We start from the raw sequence: 18,947 nt of genomic DNA, 5'->3' as shown, positions 1-18,947 counted from the left end.
CCATTTATTAAATGGAAGACAATATACAAAAATAATTTATCAACCAATAAATGGATGAACGTTAATAATAGAATTATTCATTAACCATACATTAATTTTTATTATTATTATTATTATTATTATTATTCAAACCAAATGAGATTTTCACATACTAAAATAGTAAATGTAAAAAAAAAAATATTTGATCATCATCTGAACACCATCAATAATTCACTATAGCATATAATATACACTGCATAAGTAAATAAATAAATAAATGTACAACCAAGTAATTGATTTCTAACGGTTTCAATTTACTAATAGACCTGTTTAATTTAAATGTTCTAAGTTGTTTGTATTTGTATCTTTTCAATTAAATTGGATACAATATTTTACCCGTGCAAACACGTTTTGTTAAAGTCACCCAAGATACTGAGGGTGGCTGTTCAACCAACTCTGGAAGATAATGCTTCACTGTGGCCCACCACGAATCTGCTACGATTGTAGTATTCAAAACCACTGTACTCGAGTTCTCATTGTTGACTATGTTCATTTTTATTATACCTGTTGGAATTTTTGTTTCATTAATAATGTTTTAAGGTCGTTTTAACAATATTCATAATTATTTTTTTTATTTTTTCAAGATCAATAGGCCATAATGTTACATGTGAATAAAACACTGACCTGCAGAACTGCTCGGCTTAACAAACCATATCAATGTCGTGTACACAGGAAGAACTTGCAGCATGTACCTTAACCGTATTAAAATCCCTTTTGCCATTACCATAATTGCTCGCATCTATAAAAAAAAATTGAATAAAAAGGTTCAATGTATCAATATTAATAAACAATGTTGTATTTTACGTACAACTACAAATACAATGTAGTAGATCAAAGTTGTCGGTAATAGAAACAACAATATTGCAAATGATATGGTTCCCACATACAATTGTTGTGTGGTGTAAGGTGTAGTCCTTCCTGGTTGTGGATTACAACTTCTTCCCACGAAAAGTTTTGCCAATATCATGAGACTCTTACGTTGTAAGTTATATAGCCTATTAACCATTCACATTTCAATTTATACATTTTATTGTATTCCAATTTTTATTCACAGAATACAAGAATAACATGTTGACTTATTGTAAAAGTCACTATTATATGTAATTTGAGATAGAACCATTATCTGATATCAAAATATTTAAATATATTCACTATCAAATATAATGAGAAAGATCTTAAAATCATAAAATTAAACATGGTAAAAATAATTAGGGCTATTATTAAACTTATGCAAAGTTTAAAAATAAATACGCTTTTCCATAAACTATATTTTATTTTTTGATATTAATTATATTTATCCAGCAAGTTATCAAGTACATTACCACAAATTATTTTGTATTTGAAATCAATTATATCATTTTTTAAATTAAAAACAAAACACCAACTAACTTATTGCTACCATTCAGAAGTATAAGTGTTAATTTTATTTTCAAAATGAATCATATTAACTATAATTAATGTCAGCAGCCAACCCAGACCCTAGACCCTTTCAACTCTTATATAAACTCTATTCGGAATGAGATCATACCTTGGCGGCCAGCTTGTGCGCATGGGCGTGGCTTTACTACACAGCAGGACTGCAGATAGTTGACTCGGAAGGGTGTGGACAAACGGATGTTGTCTGACTGCCGCTCGACGAAAACTGGTTGCCGCCGAGGTACAATCTCATTCCTAATAGAGTATAGTTACTGTTTTTTAGTGTTAAGGGATTTTAGTGCAATAATTGTACTCTAAACTTAATTAATATTTTTTCTTAAAAATACTCATTATTTTATTGTAAATATTGTATTTAATATTTTTGATCTGTAATATAGCTCTAGTTAAGTTATAAACTTTTATGTTTTGAAAACCGCATCTCTACATATTTTATGCAGTTAATTGAGAAAATTATTGCCAACAATTTTTTTTATGAACACCAATTTATGTATGGTAGGTATTTAAACTATGGAATTTTATATTTTCCCCTCTCATATTTGATTATCTTTTATATCTAGGAACTAAAAATTATAGTTTACAGACTTATTATAATTATTATACAGATATTCTAACTTATAAGCATACCATGCAACTGAAATATAGGAAATAGTTAATACTCTAGGTTAGGTTAGTCTAGGCTAGTCTGTTGGTATTCTAGTATTAAACTTAAAGTTGATATATTTAAATTCTTTTTTTCATTTGTATTAGTTAATCAAATGTATTTTACGATAATGCATTTTTATTAGGCTATTTTTTGGATTTCACCTATTGTTTTAAAATGCAAGCAACATTGGACAAAAAAAATATGAAATACTAAATTACTATTTTTAAATTAAAATAATATACTGAACATTATGTTTGATTTTTTGATTGAAGATACATTTTTAATTTATTATCCCAAAGTAAGATATTATTCTATGTATTTTGATATATAAAACTCAAAATGTATGCAAGTACTTAATTAGTTGTAAATTATAAGTTGAATAACATTTTTTATAATTTGAAATATTTTATAAAACTGTTGAATTTGCAAATTATTTTATATTCAAAATTCTTAAAAATTGTAATATCATAAATCATAATCATATTTATGATTTGAAAAATTAATAAAAGGTAATAAAAGGAATTAAAGAATAAAGTTGATCATAATTTCATAAATATTTTATAAAAAAATTAAATCAACCTACTTCACATTCAACAGCCATATCTAAAAACATAGTTATATACTTATAGTTATATGTTATATGTCCATAGTTATATGGTATATTCTCTAGTATATACTATTTCATAAAAGGAAAGATATAATATTCATAAAACTAAAATACCTACAACAATTAAGCAACAAGGTTTTTGTTTAATGTAAACAATTTGAACACTATAGTTCTAAAAACACAAATCAAAATATATTTTATAATATTTAAGTATTAGGTATTAATAATATTATGCATGTTCAAGAACATTATGCAAAACATACTAAAGTTTACAAAATCTATTCGGAAACATGTTAACAATTTAGATACGATTGAAATGTATAACAAAAAATATGGATTGTTGTATGTACATTATAATGCAGTGTTTCCTAACCTTTTATATTGGCGACCCATAAATTTACTGTTTTTTTGGGTATGCGACTCTCACTAAAATAATAAAGAGTGATAAGCAGAATCTGAATAGATTTTTCAGTCAGCAACAGACGTTACACTATTCGTTTGAAAATTAATAATCATGATTCGTTTTCAAATAGGTAATAACTTTAAAAAAAAAATATTGTAATTTTTATTCAATATTAAGCACACGGGTGGATTGGACCACTGATAATTGATTAATATACTAAACATTTTAAAGTAATATGTTAGGACTATCAAGGTGTTTAACATAATCTAACCTAAACATAGGAGTCAAATTGGAATAACCTATCTGTTTCTACAATTAAACATAATGAAGATGAAAAAAATCCTATGATGATGAAATTCTGAGTTAGCTAGTAAATATATTTAAAATCAGATACCAATGTAACTAGTATTGAATTAAAATATTTTTTAAATAATATAATTATTACTTAAATGTGTTGAACTATTTAACTTGAAGAAAAAATTTACAAATTTGTATTTACTTTCAAAAAAAGATTTTAAATAAAATATTACCAATCCATTTTCACTATTTCATATTCTTTTTAAATCTATTTTTAAAGCAAAATTAAAAATCCTCTTCAGAACGTTTAATATGTATATAACAAGCAATGGAAAATGTATAACTAATGTTTTGACTATTTGAATACCGTTTCCAAATTAGGTAAAAATAAAAAACATACTTTTTATCTATTTTTAAAATTTAAAATAAATTACTAATGATTTTTTTAGTTCATGAACATTTTTTTTAATTCTATAGTTTTAAACTTGTAGAGCACAAAATAATTAAGTTTAAAGTACAAAAAAAATTGACCTCACCATGCTGCATACACATAAATGCAATAAACATGAAAACTGACTATTGCCAATACATCTTCTATGATTGCTATTTGGTAAGATAATCCAAAAATACCAATGAAAACATAAACTTGAAACGTCAACTCCAAAAATGGCCGACATAATACTGTAAATACAGATAAGAGTTTTATTATTTTATTCTTTTTATTTTTATATTAATTGTTTGGTCTGTATTAATAAAAAAAAACAAATATATATTACATATATTTAACACTATGCAAAGCTAAGTACTATAGTCTATGCATATTGTATTGTATAATAATAATAGCACTTGATCTACTATAAATGAGGAACTTGGTTCTCAGAGTCCTAAAATAAATAAATAATTGATATTAAATACAACCAGTAAAAACTACTGCTTGATTACTGTAGTAATAAAACAGCTAGTTCGACTTAGTCATAATTGCTCAGTAAATAAAATAATTATAATTTTCATGTTAATATATATTGAACCAAAAATAAATTTAACTCTTAATCATCATTCTTCATTTAAACATAAAAGAATCCAATAAGTATATTATAGATAAAGTAAAAATTTTATAATATAGGTTTATAGCTCAAATCTAGAATTATGGGTGTTTCATTTATTAATTGGCACCAGCCGAGCTTCATTAATAGTAATTAAATATAGGTACTAAATATATAATTTATATTTTATATAAAAGAAAAATTGTACACAAGACGATAAAAAAACGTGTGTATTTTACTGTAATGAGTGTACCTAATAAATAAATATGTTTATTTATTTATTTATTATTGTAATTAATGTTTGATTAATAATTAGATTATATCAAAGCATTTAATTACTTAATTAATAGATATACATTACCTACCTAAAAATGACCACCAGAGATTGACCAAATAAAGAAAACATGTTCCAAGTAAACTGTTAAGAGGATCATTGAGTTTTAACCCTGCTGGACTACCCATAAGCCATTGCAGCGTACCCTGTAGCACTTTAATCACTTGCTGTAAATAAAAATGACTATTTTAAGTAAGATAAATTCTTATAAATATGTTAAATTTGTTTACATGTGAAATACTTGAAATGTAGGAGAATAATTCGTTTGACGAAGTAAATGTAGTATTAAGAATATACAGGATTATTATTCCGAGAACTGCATCACAAATACATGACATCAAATAATTAATTGATTTTGCTCTTGATAAAATGTGTTTATTATGTAGGAGATTGTCGATGAGCCAAACATAATTTTTGATTACACCCAATATGTGTTTAAATAATGTCAATCGTAATATTGTAAACTGTACAATCTTTATTTCAAGACTGCTTATAAGCATATTGAGTATAATCAACAAATATTTAGTAAATCTTTGAAACATTACAACTTCTGACAGAAGATACTGTCTCTGCACATTTTCTGTACTAGATAGCCATTTGGACAGCATTATGAAACTAATGAATTTCTGAGTATCACCTTCATATTTGAATAGTGTCCCATAGTCGTACAATCTTGAAGCATCATATATGACGAGCACAAAATTATCAAGTTGTCCAGGCAACAAACTTGCATTTAAATTTCCATTGATTTCAGTAATGCACAGAATATTAGCAACTGTACGTTTGAAACAGACCCGACAATCAGTTTTGGTAAAGTGGCCTATTATATTCACTTTACATCCCGTGTTGGTGTTCTTTTTATAATTTGGAAGTACATAATAATACCTGACGTTTTTTATAAGCTTGATGAATCCTAATAGTTCAATCGTAACGTCACTAGTCCCTAATAGTGTTTTTGGGAAAAAAATCACTTGTTTATTTTCCATATTACAAAACTTGGGAAATAACACTATTGACTCATGTACTTATGTCATGATTCATGATCACCAAAATCATTCTCCATCATGGAATAGCTTGGAAAATAAGTGTTTAATTTGTAAAAAAAAAATAATAAAAACGTCGATAGACAGTTAGATTACGTAATATTCGGTTTATAATATTCAAAATTAAAAATCGGATACGAATAATTACGAATGATACGATTGCGATTGAGAATCAGAATACTAATTTTGTTATCTAAAACCAGGCATCTTATCATTCGTCTTACTCTATGCCATAGATTTTATGGTATTATATTATCACGGATAAATCTTTGCAAACTGAAATCAAATTTTATTCTACATAAATCTTTTTACTCTACCTACAACCTACACTAATATTTTTAACCCCTAAAAATAATGAATCGATCAATGTGATCGTAACATTTTATCCTTTACGGGCACCTTAACAGCACCTCCACACAACACAATTTTTTCAAAAAAAATTGTTGTCGACATAATACATCAATGACGTAAATAATCATTGATTGAATATTTTACGTAAAATTATAATTTATGTTACAAATATACAAAATGTATTTAACAACATTGATTTCGATTTAATTAAAAAATTTTTTCGTTTCCAAAAGTTGAGTTCGACTCAACTAGAAATTTTCGGCGGATTGAGAATATTCATTGATATCATGATCCAACCGCCAATTACAATACGGTGGATAACGTAGCAATAAACTTGGCTTTTTAGGATTATAAAACTTATTTTTTTTTACCAATAACCCTCCTCCTCAAAGTAGGTACAGAAGGAAATTTTTTTCCTAATACAACTGACTCGATATAATTATCTTATTAAATTTAAATACACTAATGGGGATTTATGATGTACACCAGATCGTTTAGAGATATAATATAATATAATGTTTTTATAATGTCGAACCACTACTAACTGTGGACCATACAAGACGCTGCATTGCTACCTAAACTTGTCAGATCGTGCGAATTACGTCTTATCATATTTCCTTATCTTATTTTTATCTTCAGTAACACGGTTCGTATTATCATTCTTGGTAGTTGTCCGATTGACATGTCAGCAAAGCTAACGCAATGCACCAGCATAGCTCTAAGAGAATTTTTTTAAATTTTTTTCCCAAACAGGGACTGCTAACCGTTAAAATTCAATTTTAAATGACTAAATTTAAGTAGAAACACCCCATAGTAACTAAGAATGTACACGTATTAAATATCGCTCAAGCTCTACATTGTTAGAATAGAACAGTTACAATCATTAGCGATGGAAAAGCAAACCGATGACCGGTCAGTCAAGTCCAAAAATAAAAAACAGACAAGGAAAAAGAACAAAGCTGAAAGTACTGAAAACCAGGTTTGTTTATAATTATGATATTTTAATATGAGTGGATAGATATGTACTGAAAGTATCGACTTTGAACACAAATCTTAAACACAATTTATTGTGCTTGATGAAATATTGGAAATTCATATATAATGAACATTGATGTAACCACTCAACTTTTCCAATTAGAATTTTAAGATTATAAATTAAAGCAACACAAGAGTATCTAATTCTTGTTGAAACATTTTATAATTTATAATTTTATAAATGTTTTTTGTATAATACTTATTTTGTTATCATCGCCAATAATTTACATTCTAATTATTATCAAATATAACTATCAAATTATTTAATTTATGTACTTCAAAGAATTGTATGAATCTTACTTTTCTAGCAAAAAGAACTTGAATGTATTACTAAAAATCATGAAACCAACGAACAAAAAGTAATCAACGAACAAAAATTAATTAATGAACAAAAATTAATCAACGATCAAAAACCTGATATATTTAACAATTTTAAAATAAGTATTGAAATAAATTTATTGGCAGTAATACTCTTTATGTCAGCTCTGTCATCAAGATTTTTTAAACTTGATCAACCCCGTAATGTTGTGTAAGAATATTTGCTTATGTTATATTAAAATGAATTTATACGTATTTATATTTTCTAATACATATTTTTCAAAAAATACAGATTTGATGAGCTTCACCACGGAAAATATGTTAGTTTATATATGAAGCGAACATTTTTCTTTGACACTCATCCACCACTTGGGAAGCAATTAATAGCAGCTGTTGCATATTTATATAATTACAATGGTATGTTCTTTCCTATAATTGATTTTATATAATGTTGTACTCATTATTTATTTTATTCTATACATAATATAATGCTTTAGTATAGTATGAAAAGTAATTTCTATTTCAATAAATCAAAAATAAACATTTCATCAAACGTTAATACTGTGTACTTTCAATAATCTGCAAAATTAAAATTACTAATTAAACATATCAACAATTACCAAAAAGTATTAATATTTATTAAACAAGTGTGTTGTATTTTACGTCGTTACCGAGTAATTGGCTATCACAACCCAATTAAACCAATAATGATGAATAATGTAAAGATATATTTGTATACATATAGGTATATTGATGATTCCGAGGAAGACAACTGATAATCCGCAACACGGATAGTCCGCTCGCGAATAATCGAGAGTACACTGTATATTATATAATCAAGGAAATAAAAATTATTTGTTGTGTTTTTTAATTATTTATTTTAAGGTTTAATCAATATTATTTATAAATATGTTAATTAGGTCAATTTAAATTTGAAAGAATTGGGAGTGAATTTAGTGATGATGTCCCATTATTTGGTTTACGTTTTGTACCAGCATTATGTGGTAGTTTGATTATTCCTGTTGCATATCAATTAATGTTGGAACTAGGTTGTCGACATTGGTGCGCTGCTCTTGCTGCATTTCTTCTCCTTTGTGGTAATATATTTTTATTTTTATTTTTTTATTATTATTAACTAATTAAATTTCCTCTTTTAGAAAACACATTATTAACACAATCTCGATTCATCTTGATGGAGTCTATATTAATATTTTTTACATTATGTGGATTGTTATTTGTGTTAAAGTATAAAAGACTGAATATGAAATCACCTTGGGCTTTGACTTACTTAATAATTGCTTCTATTTGTCTAACTATGGCTACATGGTAAATTTAATATTAACTATATTATTACATATAAATTGTAGATTAAAAATATATTATTTTTTTTTATAGTGTCAAGTATGTTGGACTTCTCTCGTGGCTTTTGAGCTTATGGATAATCTGTAGAGATTTCTGGGTTAACCATTTAGGTGATAAACGTCTATCAGATTTTACTATTTTCTTGTGTGTGATATTAAGATGTATTATTACATTTTCAATATCCATTGCCATTTATTTTTCTGTATTTTTCATCCATCTTATAATTTTGAATAAAGCAGGACCACACGATAGTGTTATGACAAGTGCTTTTCAAGCTAGTCTAGAAGTAAGTTTTTGTTATTTTTTATAGTTGGTCTATTATTTTTTAAATACATATTTTTTTTTAGGGTGGACTAGCGTCTATTACCAAAGGTCAACCTTTGCATGTTTCACATGGATCACAAATTACATTACGTCATACACATGGAAGGACATGTTGGCTTCACTCACATACTCATGTTTATCCTATCAAATATGCTGATAAACGAGGAAGTTCTCATCAGCAACAAGTTACATGCTATACATTTAAGGTTAATTATACAATTGTACATATAATATAATTTGCTGTACAAATTGTTTCATTAATTTTTATATAGTTAAAAATCAATCATATATTATAATTTCATAACTTTAAACTTTTCTAATGATTATTGTATACAGGACGTAAATAATTGGTGGATAGTTAAAAGACCAGAAAGAAATACATTAGCAGTAGAAAATACAAAGGACCCTGATGGTATAAAACATGGTGATATTATTCAGCTGGTACATGGAATGACAAGTCGTGCTTTAAATTCTCATGACGTAGCAGCACCTGTATCACCACAGAATCAAGTATATTTTTATTTAAACTAAACAATTTATTGCCAAGTTGCATATAAAAATCCTAAATATTTATTGAAACAATAGTGAGTGTATGATCTGGTTCCTTAAATTTCAGTATACTATTAAATTAATCAATGTCTTATGCAACTAAGCATAAATTGAATGTAAACTAAAAAAATTAAATCTAACAAAAATTGCCATATCTTATAATTGTATTAATTGTTTTAGGAAGTATCATGTTACATTGATTATAATGTTTCTATGCCGGCTCAAAATCTGTGGAAAGTGGAAATAATCAATCGTGATCAATTTGGAAATGTTTGGCAAGCTATTAATTCACAGGTATATTTACTTAAACAAAAAAAAAAAATGTATTTATTTTAATTCTATGTTCTTAAGGTAATACTAACTCATTTAAATTCAACGCAAGCATTGAAGTTTAGTGGTAGACAGTTGCCAGATTGGGGATTTAATCAGCATGAAGTGGTTACAGATAAGATAATATTTCAAGATGATACAGTATGGAATGTTGAAGAACATCGCTATACCAAAAGTATTATTTTTAATAATTTTAGTTATGTAATATTTCTCTGTAACAATAACCTTGCTTCAGGCGAAAATGAAAAAGAAAGAGAACGTGAACTTGTCGCTGCTGAAATGATACCATCAAAAGGAACAAAATTGGGGCTTTGGGAAAGATTTTGGGAATTACAATACAAAATTATATTTTCTTCACCAAACACCCAAAATGTTCATTCACACATGTACAGTAGTGAACCTCTTGATTGGCCATTAATGGTTCGAGGAGTTGCTTATTGGTTAAGTGAACATGATAATGTTAGTACATTAAATTTGATACATATTATTTATCATTGTATGTATGTATTATTATAATTGTTTGTTTAAAATTACACAACAGGGACAAATTCACCTGTTGGGAAACATTGTCGTATGGTATTCATCTACAATATGTCTATTATTATATTTATCATTCTTTGCTTTTTATTTGCTGCGCCAAAGAAGACAAATTTTTGATTTACCTTTAGGTATGTAACTTAACATTTTATGAGTAGTATTCATATTAACTATTTTTTTTATTATTTACTAGATGAATGGGAACAATTCAAAACAATTGGAGAAGTTTTAGTTGTTGGATATGGCTTGCATTATATTCCATATTTTTTTATTGATCGTACATTGTTTTTACATCATTATTTGCCTGCTCTTGTATTTAAGATATTACTATGCGCTGCGTTTTTACAACATCTAGCAAATATTGTTAAGTATGTAATTTAAAATTAATTAATTAATATAATATCATTTATATTATTGTCTATTTACAGAAAAAAATTGATTCCAAGATTTATTTTTCATTTAAGTCTTTGCATATGGATTTTAAGTGTTATGTATGTATTCAAAAAGTTCATTGTCTTCAGTTATGGAACTTCTCCTTTAACATCTAAAGAAGTTTTTAAACTACGTTGGAAAGATACTTGGGACTTCATTATTCATAAACCATAAGTTTAATAATTTGGTGATTATACTAATAAGTTACTTAACTGGTTGACTTACTATGACAACAATTATTAATTAGCATTTCGTTCAAATTTTAGTCATCTATTATATTAAAATATGCATTATAATTCATCCACTATTATGTTCATTAGTTTTTTCAATTTTTTTTATTAAATAATATGTTTATTAAAAAAAAAAAAAAACTAGATTAAATAAAAAGAATATTATTTAAAGAGGACACCACACCTGCATGTGTTGTGCATGTATACTCAAAATTTGAGTATGTAAATTATTAGAAATCAAATATTCTTATACCTAACTTATAAATTTAAATATCAAAAAACAATCCAACGCTGCATTACTGATAATGTTCTAATCTTTAACTTTGATAATAAGTAAATTCACTCCACTATTAAAGCTAACAACACATAATGTGTTCTACAGAACACAAATTTGCTTTGTTAAATGTTATGTCAAATGGAGACTACACATTCAGGTGTGATGTCCTCTTAATATTAACTATTTAAAAGTCAACACAGACTTATAACTACCAATTCACATTGTTGTTCATTGAGTCTATCTACAGATGAAAAATGAAAATATTAGGCTCTCTTACATCATAATTTAACTACTATTTAATTATACACGTTTAAAAACTTTTTAAACAAATTTAAAGAATAGTAATTTATTTAATAATTATTATTACATAAACCTAATATACTTTTACACAACACAAGAGACATATGGTATTATTTACTAACATTTTTTTTTTTTTTTTTTAGTATATAATAGTTAATATTGTTAGATACTCATGGTTTTCGCCAAATTTTTTTTAAATGTGGTATCCATTTATAATTTTCAACATAAACAGGTTGCATTGTAAGTACTCGCCATTTTTTTTCTGTTATTCAATATAAATACCATCAAAGGTATAAATATATAATTGTCATAACGTCCAAACACCATTATTAAATTATTTTATTCCTTATATTTACAACCATTTATTACATTGAAAGAACTGGTAAAAAAATTATGATTTTTTTAAATAATTTTGACAAATTATTATTAATATATAGATCTCTACTGGAATCCAATGATTTTAGTCTTTTTTACTGATATTGCTATAAAATATATTTATATCATGTAAATAATACTGCAGTATTCGAATAGAAAGGTAGTTTTTTGACTAAATCACCTTAGAATACTGTAAGATTTTGGTTGCCCAAATGTTTCTTTTGAAAATATTTATTGATTCATTAACACAAGTTTTATTCAATGTGGCTTTTAATATTTGTTTTTAAACTGAAATAATAAATTACATAAACAGTATTTCTTATTTTTATTTTTAAGTTACAAACAAATAACTACTTAAATTATCTACTTAACTTTAATTTCATGTATTTATTTTAATTAGATCTATTTAAAATAATTTTTAAACTAAAAATATTTCATCATAATATGACTGATATGTCATAAAATAATTGAATAAGTTATATATATTTTTTTATATGCATGTATTTATATTGTAGTTTATGATAAAAGTATATTTTTATTGTGATTTATTTACAATTTTATTGAACAACATTTTACACAGGGTATTATAAAATATATTAGTATTACTAACCTAATTTTAAGTATTTATTAATTAGTATAATTAGTATGATTTAGTATCAAGATATTTCTGTAAATAATAGTCAAGTACACACTGCTTGTTATATTTTGTTATTTCAAATAATTAATTTATTAAATGAAACTATAATTTATAACTTTCATTTAATAATATTTTCATTATTAAATTATTACTTGTAATACATTTATTTCTTCATCTTTTTAGCTCTGCCTTTTTTATATGAAATGTTAAGGTCCATTATCAGTACTACTAAAAACCTTCATCACTCCATCTCCTTCCCTAATTGTTCTTTATTTTTACTTGTAATAGTGACAATTCTTTGACAGTCATATCTTTTCATCATTGCATAAGCTATCTTTTAGAGTATTTTGTGTTTGATTTCTATCTTATAGTGTACTCTGACTTCTATGCACGATTGATCTAACTTTGCCTGAACTCTCAAGGAAACTCCAAATATATTTGTTTCTTTGTACAAATTTCTGTATCTTGGGTTCTCCTTAGATGATTCTTTTTGGTCTAAATATGCTTCAAAAAGATTAGTATTAATATAGCAATTTTTTTTATCCATTTTTATCCTCTGCAAAAGAATGAATAAATAATGGTATTAGTCACTATTTTTAGTTGCTGCTACCAATATAGTTTTATTCCTTCATGGCTGTTGATGTTTTCGTTAATATTTACCCTTAAGTATTTAAAATTTATCGCCCTTTCAAAATATTATTATTTACAATAAAATGTCTTGTTCCTAAGTTATATCTCATAACTATCATGTTTCAGTATTTGGATTTTTCCTCATTAATCCGATTTAATATAATATTCAAATTTATTTTAAACTTTTTAATTATTAAATAACATTTACATTGTGTGTATTTGGCTGATTAATTTTTATTATTTCCATAATAATTATTGTGATAGGTCTTTATTTAGTAAGTAAATATACGATTTGCAATATCAAGGTTATTATTAAATATTATTTTATATAATTTAATTTTTGTTATAGCCATATTTTTAGCTCTATGTAAAATTGTTATACCTTTTTTGATATTTTTAATGTGTATTTATTATTTATAGATCTGAAAATAAATAATTTTACAAACACGTTTATGTTTACAGTTTATATTAAATATTTTATGAAAAAAATTACAATTAATGATTGTAAAATAACTTTAATTTCTGTTGATAAATGGTAAGAATAATGGTTAGTATGCTCAGTCTAGTAAAAATTATTTATACTCCAAAAGTACTTTGACTAATTATATTTATTTATTTGTACATTGTGTACATATTTCATCAGCAAGACTGGAGCATTTAAAATTTGTAATTATTATAAAATAGTTATTAGTCTATAATCTAATTAAAAATGTAAATATATATATCTTATCAACTCATAAGATGCCTCGTGACCTTTTTACTAAGAAACATAGCCTATGGTAAAAACTTTCACACCTTGTCCTCAGAGATTGCATATATTTTTTTACATGTCTTCAATGTGTAGCCAAGCGAGTTAAAAATTTGTTCTATAACCTAGTGAGTTCATATTTGTTTTTTTTTTTTTAAAAACTTACTCAAATCTAAATATATTAGTCTTAACTTACAAAAGTGTAATACTTTAAATAAAAATAGTTTAATAGTTTATTCTTTAAAATGTGTTACAGTTTCAAATAGTACATGTTGGCCAAAGTGTGTTGAACTTAAAAATGCGAGGGAATTAAAATATTTTGGTTTAATTCTTGATTATAGACTTAAATCATATTAATTATGCAAATAATAATTTACGTAAATTCTTTTTCATATATAATCTAAATTAAATATAAATTTAATAACTCATACAAAAGAATTATTTATTTTTCTTTGTTTCAATCTGTTTATACTTATAGTATTTCAATATCTAGACGAATAATGACTATAAACTGCATTATTAAATATTTACTAAACTTGCCAATTCTAATTGGTACTATGGGGAGGGGATAGGGGTCAAAAGTAAAAAATTTCCAGTAGTTTCAGTGCTGTAACTAGAATGTCAAAGACCCAGATGCAAACAAATGTATATGGGCTCCTCTTTCTTGAGATACATAAAAAAGTCGGACTGACTTCACACTATGGGAATTTTTTGTAACAAACTTCTATAATCTATATTACTTAGCTATATTTTTAATAATTATTTAAAAACATGCAGACTCCTAGAAGTCCCGAGCCCTAATAATAATATAATAATTATGAATAAAATAAAATAAAATTTAAAAAAAAATTGACGGCTCCAGTTGCGGGCCCCAGTGCTATGCTCCGCCTGCATCTTTGATTTTTACATCACTGAGTAGCTTACAAAAGCGTCTGTAAAAACCCTAAAAAAAGTAGCGGAAAAACAGGACTTTTTACACACAACCTGTTTTCAACTAAATCGATTTTTTTATTTTAATGGACTCAAAAACGAATCATACTAAATACTTCATATTTTCACCAAATATTTATATTAGCGTAATATATTTACGATTAAATTTTTTAAATATTTTGAATTTTTTTTAAGCTATTATAGGCAATTGAAATTTTCGATTTTCGTCTTTTTTTTTGAAATGCCACGATAAAAAATAATTGGCAATTCAAAAAATTTTTAAAATTTAATTTAAGGTTTATTATAAGTTGTACTTTTAGTTATATTAAGACAATTCAAACTTTTTTTTTTTATTTCTATAAATTTTGGTAAAACATTTTTTGCTTGGTTAAAAGCCTATAGAAAACCTTTTAAAACCATAGAACTGTATAAGAGCAGAAATTTGGTTATATTATTGTGAGTAGGTGACAAATTGATTTCTTACCTTGCAAATATTATTTTAAACTTATTAAAAAAAAGTAACTTTATAATATATTAAGAAATACAAATTATATTATGAGAAAGAGATTAGATTACAATAAAGGCATACAAATATTATGCAAAGTTGCTGATTTATTACAAACAAAAAATAAATATTAAAAATTACAAACAGTTCTTAACAGTATAGAGTACACTACTGAATTGAGTACAGTGATGTATGTAATATGTATTACTGCCAAAAATATTTATTAAATTTATGGTACTATTGCTTGATTATTACAAAACTATAAAGAAAACATTTAAGAGATAATATTTCCCATCGTATGAGATAAATTGTAAAAACATTTAGACCGCTTATCAAAATGAAATTGATTGAGTATGACATAAAAAAATAAAGTACTGATGATTATTAGAATTCTTATGTTTCTTACTTAAACATTAATAAAAAAATATGTAAAACAACAGTTAATAAAGAAATTAAGAATGGTAAATTTTGATTATTTACCAATTTCAACACTGTTAAAACCAAAAAAATAATATAACCATTAAATCACTATATTATATTTAATTACGATTTACGATTTAGTCGAGTGCAGTTTGAAGGAAAAATAAAGAATATATTTTTATAGTGTATCGATTTGTTAGACTAAAGTGATTAATTCTAAAGGTGATGAATTAAAAATTTATTTACAGAATTTATATTTTACATCCAAGAATGTTACACTTCAATGAGCGTAAAACTTTAAAACCGTTGAAAATTTAATTTTTTACCAGTGACCCTTTGAATAGATTAATATAATGGTTTATCGTATAAATGACACTTATCAGATGTCAAATACAGCTTGAAATGGAAGTTTTTCAAAAGAAGCTTGATCATAGTTTCCTATGAATGTCCAATGTTTATAAGAATGATAAAAGTTTTAAAAAATAAAAAAACTGTTTATGGAATGCAGACATATTTTCAGAATAATAATAATGCATGCTTATAAAAATAAATATTGAATAACTGCTGCAATTGAACAAACCAGTTTTGTACAGTTTAAAATTATCTGGTTAAGTTAGTAGTGATCATATCCATTTAAAAATTGTATATTAGATATTTATAAACAGTTAATTATCAATAAAGTGTTATTCTATACACAAATAGGACTTTCAGAACCTGACTACTTCAAGACTTGTAATATTATTGTTCAAGTTTTGTGTAACTGAGTTATCAGTGATGTTTTTTTTTCATTATTTATAATTTTAACCTGACAATCGATTCAAGCCTATACCAGTTATATGAAGTATAAAGTTAACTTCATTGCCTTATAATTTTAGTTATTTTAGTAGTTTATGAAAAAGTGTTCACATTAAATTAAAAATGTAGTTAGGTAGGTACATACTTAAATGCCTTTGATCAAATTCAATGATATTAATATATTTTTTATTATTTTAAGCTTCTATTAATAACTTGCTTAAAAAAATATAATATTAATTATTATTTAAAATAAATAATTAAATTTTATTTTTGCTATCAATAATTTCTTAATTATTATGTTTTATATGTTTTTTTAAAGGTAATATATACTTGTAAAATAAAAAATATAGTTTACTTGTATGTTACACCTTTCTTAAATAATACCAATACTAATAATACTAATAATTTGAAACTTGGAACTAAAGATGACTGACTCTCTGACTACTCCAACATAGTCTAGACATGGAGCACGTAAGAAACTTTATTTTGGTGTATCGGTTAGCTAAACCACTTGATAGTATACTTAGTACTTTCCTAAATAAAAATGTCAAAGTAAAATCGTAGTTGAATAAATTTGTTCAAGATAAATACACAACTATTAGATTATACCATTTTTACCATGTTAGCATAAGTTAAAAATTAATTAATTCCTGAAATTCCCCAAATTTCTAATTCAGTAATTAGTTGATGAATATAATAACTAAAGCTAGAAGTTAGTTATATTTTTAAGGAAAAGTTAAAAATATTATTTTGAAAACTCGTTTGTTTAAAATTTAAACAAAATGTTTAACGTCCTTTGCTGCAAAAACAGTATTAAAGGAATGCCTGGTGCCCTTCGATATCAGATATGACATATCTGTCGTGAGGGAGTATTTTCTTTACTTTATAAGGGCCTTTAAATTTAGGTAAAAGTTTTTTATAAGTACCAGGTGTGGTATCAGCATTTCTACTGCATACTTAGTAGCTACTTGTTTTGTTAAGTCGTAGTAAGCCTTGTTATGGAGCTGACCTATTCGAATATTTCCCCGAGCATCGGCCCTAGACTGTAAAATTCCGGGAGCTATCATCAACATCATCAGTTTCATTAACAGCTTGCAGATATAATCTAACATAATTATTTTGTTCACCTACTTGATTAATACCGAATAAAAGCTTGCTAGGCGTATTTTGTATTGATCGATTAATCGTGTTATTAACAGCAAATTGAATTTTATATAGCGACACTCAATATATTTTATATAAGCGACACTCAATCAGCTGATCGGTCTACTGATCCCTACGGTATGAAGTATTGGACTCTAAAAGTAAAACCGTATCCGTAATCTGATTAGATGTTGGTAATGTATATCGCTATTTGTTACGATATTATAAAAACGGAAACAAACAATTTATTACTATTATTTATTTTGTATTTTAATAAATCTTAGTAAAATGAATAAGTGCTACTTTAATATTGTTATTTGACACTGATTTATTGTTAAATAAATAAATATGCTGTGACGGAAGAGAACTATGTGGTACTAGATTGATTTGATAATAACTGTTTGCGCCAAAAGTCACTGATATGAACTATAATACTTATAGTTATATTCTGTCTAATATTGATAAAGTATAACAACTCTTGGAACAAATCTAGTTTACGGCTCAAGCAGGGGCGTCATTTGCGGTACACAGGGTATACATTTGCGTACCTAAAATTCTAAATTGTAAATTTTGGCCCGCAAGGCACATCCACATCACCCACTCGGCCACATCACAATAATGTCAAATATGTCGAAAAAAAAATTGAAATGACGCCCCTGGGTTAAGCTCGCTTTTCAATTTTTCAAAATGTGTGTTTTAAGTTAAAATTTGGTAGGTGGTTAGATGGAAGTATTATAATGACCATTGTGGAGTTTCAGCCCATTCGGACTTTGTTTGCTCATGCTACGGCAGCTATGACCTCAGTCCAGTAAATCAGAAGTTTAACAGTTCAGTAAATAGGCAATACCGACTACCGAGTATAGATCAGGCGCG

At 25.8% G+C, this 18,947-nt stretch overlaps 2 protein-coding genes across 2 annotated transcripts; one reads left to right on the top strand and one right to left on the bottom strand.

Moving 5' to 3' along the window:
• Positions 1-202: 202 nt before the first annotated feature.
• On the bottom strand, positions 203-6,027 carry LOC132924232 (phosphatidylinositol N-acetylglucosaminyltransferase subunit Q). The gene is made up of 6 exons (XM_060988410.1): positions 5,034-6,027; positions 4,835-4,970; positions 3,963-4,107; positions 848-1,034; positions 664-778; positions 203-543 (listed from the first exon to the last, which is right to left on the bottom strand). The coding sequence occupies exons 1-6, from the start codon at positions 5,787-5,789 to the stop codon at positions 353-355; spliced, it is 1,530 nt and encodes a 509-aa protein (XP_060844393.1). The 5' UTR covers positions 5,790-6,027; the 3' UTR covers positions 203-352.
• An 828-nt stretch (positions 6,028-6,855) lies between these two features.
• Positions 6,856-13,980, top strand: LOC132926370 (protein O-mannosyltransferase 1). Its single transcript, XM_060990722.1, has 14 exons — positions 6,856-7,176; positions 7,541-7,761; positions 7,843-7,967; positions 8,471-8,647; positions 8,708-8,876; positions 8,946-9,198; positions 9,260-9,442; positions 9,573-9,746; positions 9,966-10,079; positions 10,137-10,290; positions 10,351-10,574; positions 10,657-10,783; positions 10,846-11,020; positions 11,081-13,980. Exons 1-14 carry the CDS (start codon positions 7,087-7,089, stop codon positions 11,256-11,258), a joined length of 2,364 nt encoding a protein of 787 aa, XP_060846705.1. The 5' UTR covers positions 6,856-7,086; the 3' UTR covers positions 11,259-13,980.
• Positions 13,981-18,947: the final 4,967 nt, after the last annotated feature.

The sequence above is a fragment of the Rhopalosiphum padi genome, chromosome 3 (assembly GCF_020882245.1).
Source record: "Rhopalosiphum padi isolate XX-2018 chromosome 3, ASM2088224v1, whole genome shotgun sequence".
NCBI classification, from domain to species: Eukaryota; Metazoa; Arthropoda; class Insecta; order Hemiptera; family Aphididae; genus Rhopalosiphum; species Rhopalosiphum padi.
Note: the sequence above shows the minus strand (reverse complement) of the source record. Positions and strands in the feature narration are given on the sequence as shown.